At 56.6% G+C, this 7,043-nt stretch overlaps 1 protein-coding gene across 1 annotated transcript in view; it reads left to right on the forward strand.

The window, feature by feature from the left end:
* CACNG3 (calcium voltage-gated channel auxiliary subunit gamma 3) overlaps positions 1–4,570 on the forward strand; it is a 32,833-nt gene extending 28,263 nt beyond the window's left edge. Inside the window, exons 3-4 of the mRNA XM_040591716.1 lie at positions 1,661–1,801; positions 3,079–4,570. Coding sequence (XP_040447650.1) covers positions 1,661–1,801; positions 3,079–3,590 — 653 coding nt within the window. The 3' untranslated portion in view covers positions 3,591–4,570. The remainder of the gene's footprint in view (positions 1–1,660; positions 1,802–3,078) is intronic.
* Positions 4,571–7,043: the final 2,473 nt, after the last annotated feature.

Genomic DNA, 7,043 nt, shown 5'->3' on the forward strand with positions numbered 1-7,043 from the left:
CAGGTCTCCGCAGCCAGGCTGGATTTGCTGTCACTCACCAGGAGAGCACAATGAGCATCTGTTGCGCGCTCTGCCAGCAGCAGCCAAGTGCAGGGAGACAGAGTGAAAATAGGGCTGGCGGCTCTCCTGGGAAGAGCATGGTCTCCTGTGGTGGGGGCCAGCAGGGCCTCTGGGCAGAACCCGTGAGGTTTTTACCCCCATCCACGAGCGAGCGCTGCGGCACCGAGGTGCAGCTCGTCAGAGGCTGGACACAAATGACGTGCACCCTGCCATGCAAAGCAACATGGATGTGCGCTGCCCCACACATCAGCAAACACACGCATGTGTGACAGACTGCAAGGCGTGCACGGCAAAGGGTTCATTTGAACAGCTAAATTTCTGAGCAAGTAAGAACATGAGGCGGCAGGGGCACATGGCAGCCTCGGAGGTGTTGGCATCTCTGGGCAATCCCTGAGCTGCTGGGACTGGGGGGAGTCCCCGGGGGCAAAGTGACCCCCAGCACCCATCGCCCCGTGCTCAGCCCCAACCCCAGCACCGGGCAGCAGCCCCTGCCTGACGCAGCTGCTGCTCCTTCTTGCTCTGAACTCCCGTTTCCTAACTCTGCAGGGAGCCATCAGCTCTGCTCACCCGTCTAAGAGGGGAACGTGTTTAATGGAATTGGTTTGCAATTTTAGTAGATTAGCGTTTTAAGTTCTTCTCCCACCCCCTCCCACATTTAAAATGAAAAGACTTTTTTAAAGTCCCCAGAATGGCATTTTAATGGGGCTTCTCTGTATTTCTGTGCTTTTTATAAAGGCCCTAAGAGAGAGGATGAGAGCCCAAACCAAGGCACAGTGTATTTTGGGTGCAGCAGGTAGTGATTTGCTGCATTAATTACACTTCACTGTCATTTTGGAAGCTGAACTTCTGAAAGGCCATGTAGAAAGACCCTTCTGGGTGTAGTGCTCGGCTGGTGACACCTGAGCATGCAGAGACGGGCACTGCCCAAGCTAATCCCGCTGGGGATGGAGCCCAGCGCTGGGGCCATGGTGTCGCACATGGTGGGCTCTGGCTCGTGGGCATTGTGTGCATTTTGTTAAAGTGCCTCCCCTACAGCAGGAAACAACTTTTTATTGAGCTTGAGGTGTGTTTGCTTGTGAATTCTTGTCTTGCAAAGCAGCCACAGTAGTCTGGGAGCCCAAGGGACAGGATCCTGATCCTCGTGGTTGGCAGTGCTGTTCCTCGCCAGCCCGGTGAGATCTGGGGGGTTCTGCAATCCCAGGCTCCAGAGTCACATCTGTAGCCAAAACCCGTGGGTGGTGTGTTTGGTAATGGGAAGGTAAATTGCTAGTGCTGACTGTGTGACAAGACTGGAAGAAATAATTCCTTGAAATAACCTAGAAGAAAAAAAATAAATTTGAGGTTTAAGCTGATTTTTTGACGGGAAGACCTGAACCACAGGGTTTGCAGGGCTGATGCTGGGCTCCAGAGCAAGCTCAGGGACAAGCAGGGGATCCATAGTGGGGACCGGTGCTGGGTCTCCCCCATCCCTCGTGGCAGCAACCAAGCATGGCATTGCAACAATCCTTTCCGAGCATTGGCATTGGGGCGAGGAGGTGCTGGCAGCCCCGCTGCCGGAGCGGTGCTGGGGACTGACCGTGCCTTTCTCCCTGTCCTGCAGGTGCGGTGAGAGCATCCAGCATCTTCCCCATCCTCAGCGTGGGTCTGCTGTTCTTCGGGGGCCTGTGCGTGGCGGCCAGCGAGTTCTACAAGAGCAAACACAACGTCATCCTCAGCGCCGGCATCTTCTTCGTCTCTGCAGGTAGGTGCTGCCCAGCGGGGCTGGGAGCGGGGCAGCTCTCCCGGAGTGCTGGAGGCTGGGGGGACACAGGGTTGCTGGAGACGGGTTGTGGGTCCTCCCCAGCTGTCAGCACAGGGATTCTGGGGTTTCTGAGCTGTCCTAACCCAGTGGAAAAATCCTCATCACAGGGAAAAACCAGCAGACGTTTCTGGCAAGCGGTCACTGTGCTACACAGCACTTCAGGCGTCCATCCTGCTCTGCCCCAAGCACCCTCTCTGCGGGTGCTGCGGCCCAGGAGGGGCCCACGGAGTGCAGCCGTCCCTGGGGCAGGTTCTGAGGGGCTCTGCCCTCCCCCACTGCCAAGCAGCGGGTCACAGGGCCAGGTGAGGGCAGCTGCGGTGCTGGCAGAGGGGCTGCCACAGTTCTGCAAGGGAAATTGTTCTCTCCTGAAAGGCTGTTCCTTCTGGATTACTCATTTCTCTGTGCACTGTTCCCCAGCGCTTCCACTGATTATCGTATGACAATGTCTTTGTCTCAAGAAACCGCTCTATTTTGTGTTTTTCTTCTCCCCACAAAGAGACAAATTACTCTCCCTCCTTCGGCTGGCAGGAGCTGCTGATGCAGATGAGAAAACAACAGAAAGAACATAATCGATTCATTAAGTAAATCCAGGAATACATCAGCCGCTCCCCAGCCTTGCAGCACAGCCCCACGACACTGCTGGCAGTGCAAAAACTGCCCAGATCCCAAATAAAGCCTCCAGGCTCCATCAGAAACCAAGAGAGATGGAGCCATTCCGGCTTCCCTGTGCTCCCAGGGCCATGGCGAGCCGGGGTCTGCACTGGAGCGATCCCCTCGATGCCCCACGGGTTGGCTCTGCTCTGGCCACAGCACCAGTGCCCGGCACCAGTCCGTTGCTCGGCGAACAGCTCTGCCAAGCAAAACCAGCTTTTAAAATGTCCCTTTTCTAAACAAAATAGTGGTTGTTCCTCTTGCCCCTCCAGTCTACTTGAATATACAGGGATGCCGGGTGTATGTGGATATATATGTATCCTGGGGATGGCAGCAAAGGTGAGTGAGGGGGTTTGGCCCCGGTGTGCTGGCAGAGGCGTTGCTGCCCCATAGAGATGAGGATGTAGCCATGGTCCCCTGCATGGGGACCATGCACGACGCAGGTCATGGTGGGTAGAAGGGCTGAGCTCCTTCCCTCCTGCTGGGAGGGGATTGGGGTGCTGCTGTCCCCCTGTCTCTCTTCTACCACTCAAGCAAGTGTCTCTCCCTCTCATCCTCCCCTGAAGGTCTCAGCAACATCATCGGGATTATAGTCTACATCTCGGCCAACGCGGGGGACCCAGGGCAGAGCGATTCCAAGAAGAGTTACTCCTACGGCTGGTCCTTCTACTTCGGGGCCCTGTCCTTCATCATCGCCGAGATGGTGGGGGTGATCGCCGTGCACATGTACATCGAGAAGCACCGCCAGATCCGTGCCAAGTCCCACTCGGAGCTGCTGAAGAAGTCGGCCTTCACCCGCTTACCCCCCTACAGGTACCGCTTCCGCCGGCGGTCGAGCTCCCGCTCCACCGAGCCCCGGTCCCGGGACATGTCGCCCGTCAGCAAGGGGTTCAGCGCCATCCCCTCCACCGACATCTCCATGTTCACCCTCTCCAGGGATCCCTCCAAGGTCACCATGGGGACACTGCTCAACTCGGAGCGGGACCACGGTTTTTTACAGGTCCATAACTCCATCCCCAAAGAGTTCAAGGAGTCTTTGCACAACAACCCGGCCAACAGACGAACCACGCCAGTCTGAGGCAGGCAGGGGCGTTCTGTCAGGCTGCATGGCATCATCCTCGTGACGGTGTAACCCGTGAAATCCCGTTTTTAAGGACAAACACAGATGGCTCCCCGTGCCCCTACCCACAGGGCTGGTTTTTCACTCCTGAAATGCCACTGGCCAGGCCAGGCCACTGTGCCCATGGTGGGACCGGGACCTTCACGTCCCTCCCTCCCTCCCCGGTGGGGAGGGGCCGGGGGCTGCACCGAGACCCTGGCCGTGGCGCCCCTGCGGACTGAGCGGGGCTTCCAACACCACCCGGGACAGTGGCTTCCCGAGGTCTCCATCATTAATGTTGATCATAATCGCAGTGTTACCTTAGCTGTATGTCCCATGGAAATGCTGGCGATAGCCCTGTCTGTGAGAATCCTTAATCTGGTAGTTACATTTAAGCGAAATTGCCTGGAAGTCTGGAGTTTGAAGCACTGGGTCGGTGCCGTAGCGGGTGCTCGTGTTACGAAACCCCTTTCTCTGTCGTGGTGGATGGAGTGCTCGGGCTGGGTTTCTCTATGGCGTTTCGTGCATGCATTAAATAGCTTGGAATTCAATTTTGTCATGTCGGGTTGGAAGAAACATCCTTTTGCAATTTTCTGTGGTCTTGAAAGGGCTTCTTTCTTTCCTTCTTTCTTTCCTTTTTTCTTCCTTTGGTGCATTCAGGCCATGAAAGGACTCAGGAGCAGAATTCCTCCAATGACTGGTAGCAATTAGCCAGCATTTAATTAACCTCTAATGTTGCAAGATAATGAATTAATTCCCTAAAATTAATACACACGCAGTCACAAATAACTGTCTGGGCACAACCAAGGAGGCAACGCTTGACCTGGTGGTACTGAAGGAGGAGCTGGGTTGATGTCTGGGCCGCCGGCCGCAGGCTGCGTGCGGATGGTGTATGATTCTATAACGGCTGGGAGATCGGTAAGAAAAATAACAATAAAATTGTGCAGTTTGGCAAGCAAGTTACTTGGCTGAACCGGTTGCGCTGACCCTGCTGCGGGCAGCTGGAAAACTGCGCGCTGCATCCCATGGGCATCCCAGGGCTGCTTGGGGTGCCCCGAGTCGGTGCCCCCTGACTGCAGGGGGTCTGAGGGAGCCCCACAGCCCCCATCCTGCTCCCCTGCTCCATGTGGTGCTGCCCTGGTTTGCATAGCGGGGTGGCCGCTGAGATGCGGGTGCAGAGGCTGCTGTGAGCTGGGGGAGCGTGTGCCACCCCCTGGAGCTGGGCGCCGAAGTGGTGGGCGCCGCAAGGAGAGCAGCTCCAAAAACCGTTTCCCCCAAAAGATGCTGCAGTGGGGTGACAACCCCTCGCAGGGGACAGCGGCAGCGAGACCCCTCTCCCAGGGGAGTGCCAGGTTGGGAGCAAAGACCCCCAGGGGAGCGCCTGCCCCGGGTGTTTGCCTGCGGGGTGTCAGCACGTGCCCGTCCCCCCCCAAGTGCCGAGCTGCCTTCTCTCGCCGGAGCAGAGCTGGGCTGGACGGAGGTGGGTTTGAAGCCGTCAGTCTTACAATTTGAGGTGTCACGTCACTGAAATCTTAACTTCTGACAAAAGGGACGGATTCCATGGAGTGCCTGGGGGTCATTAGGAGCTGCAGGTAATTCGGGGCCCGAGCCCTTGTTTACTCCCACTCTCTGCAGAGCAACATCTGGCGCCTGATGTGGGTTTCTTTGAGTGACCTGCCGGGGTCTCCCGTCCAAAACCAGAGCGTGGCTGGTCGCAAGGCATGTCCTGATCCTTCCCGGGAATACCGGGCAGGTCGCTGTGGGAGGGAAATCTCCCCCGGAGCCCCTTGGACAGCCAGCGAGGGCCATCGGCCCCTCGGCAGGTCCTGCCTGCAGACCTTGTGCAGGTTCTTCATCTCCATTACCGTTTATTTGCTGCTATTGTAAAAGGGGGTTGTGTGAGAGCGATTCAGATGCTAATTAGACCTCTTAATTGCCATCGTTGCTGTATTAGAAACAGTCGAGGAAGTGTAACACTCTGATCTTAGGGAAATATTTTAAAACAAAGTAGTGAAAGGACTGGCAGTGTAAAATATGGAATAAGCTGCATTTTAACTTACCTGGCACATGGCAGTCGGTCTCGCCAGGGCTCCTGCCCAGCTCCCTCCCGGGGCTCACCCTGCAAAAATCAGCCTGGAGCAGACACAGGGTTTGCTTACTTAATGTATTAATGCACACCAGAGCTCTGCCTGTCCTTGGCAAAGATCTGGAATTAAATCCCTATGGATGACTGCTCTGGCAGTCTTGCCGGGAGATTTGTGTGCCCCCAGCCCCGCGGGAGGGGAGCAGTGGGAGCCTGGCCTGGGGCTGATGGTGCCAGCCGGACAGGGGGACAGAGGGATGGATGCTCCGACAGGGGGATGGAGGGACAGATGCTCGGACAGGGGGATGGAGGGGCGGATGCTCGGTGGGGAAACCTTTGGGCTGGCTGCCGGGATCGATGCGAGCGGGGCAACACTTTTAAGCAGTTCATTAGAGACTCTGATCATGAAAGCCACACCGAGACCTTCGTTTACCGTCCCCCTGTGGCGGCAGCGCTGGCCGCAGCAGTGCTGACCCTGGGAGCAGTTATGGTGCCGCAGGCAGTAGCCTTGCTGCGGCTGCTCTGACTGTGCTGGGCAGCCCCCGCCCGGAGCATGGCCGCTGTGGTGGTGTGACAGCCCTGTCCGGCCGCAGGGGCATCACCAGCCTCTAGTATTTACACACACACCCGCTTTGTGGCTTAAAGGAAAGATGGCTTGGGGGTTTTTTTTAGAATTCAGTCTCCAGAAAGCAGGCTCTGGCTGAGTCCCTGGCTGTTGCAGGTAAGGAACCCTTTTTGCCTCTATCAGGCAAAACAAAGTGCATGAACCGGGTACATGTCTAATTAAAACCAAACCCCACGACAGCAGCAGCAAAGCCGTGCAGGAGGCCCCTTTCCGGGTGGTGGCTTTGCCCCAGAGCAACATGGTGCCCGGCGTGGTTGGAGCCCCTCTTGGCAGGAGGGGCGGCTGTCCCGGCACAGGGCTAGCTTCTGGTGCTGGGGACTCGTAGTGCCCAGGAAGGTGCCTGACCAGGTCCCGCAGCATGGCAGGCATTGATCATGTAACTGGAAGTGTTGTTATCACTACCGGTACGGCCATCACTGTATGGTTATTACCACTGCAGCAGAGAATTGGAGCAACCATTTGCCTGCGCCAGGATCCTGCGGTGCCGCAGCCTGGGCACACGCAGGGCACTCGGAGCCTTCAGGTGTCCTTAAAGCCAGTCAGGGCAGTTTGTCATGCCACTGTTTTTCATGAGAGCCAGTGAGACAGGGGATGGGGTGGGATGTGAAAGGATTTTGCTTCGATTCAAAGAGAGAATTAATTTTCTGATGTTAACCAAGTAATCCCTTTGAGTAATTGCAGAGGAGCAGGAGGTGCCCCAGGACATGTGCTGGCTGGCACCTTC

Source organism: Falco naumanni, chromosome 4 (genome assembly GCF_017639655.2).
Source record: "Falco naumanni isolate bFalNau1 chromosome 4, bFalNau1.pat, whole genome shotgun sequence".
Lineage (NCBI taxonomy): Eukaryota > Metazoa > Chordata > Aves > Falconiformes > Falconidae > Falco > Falco naumanni.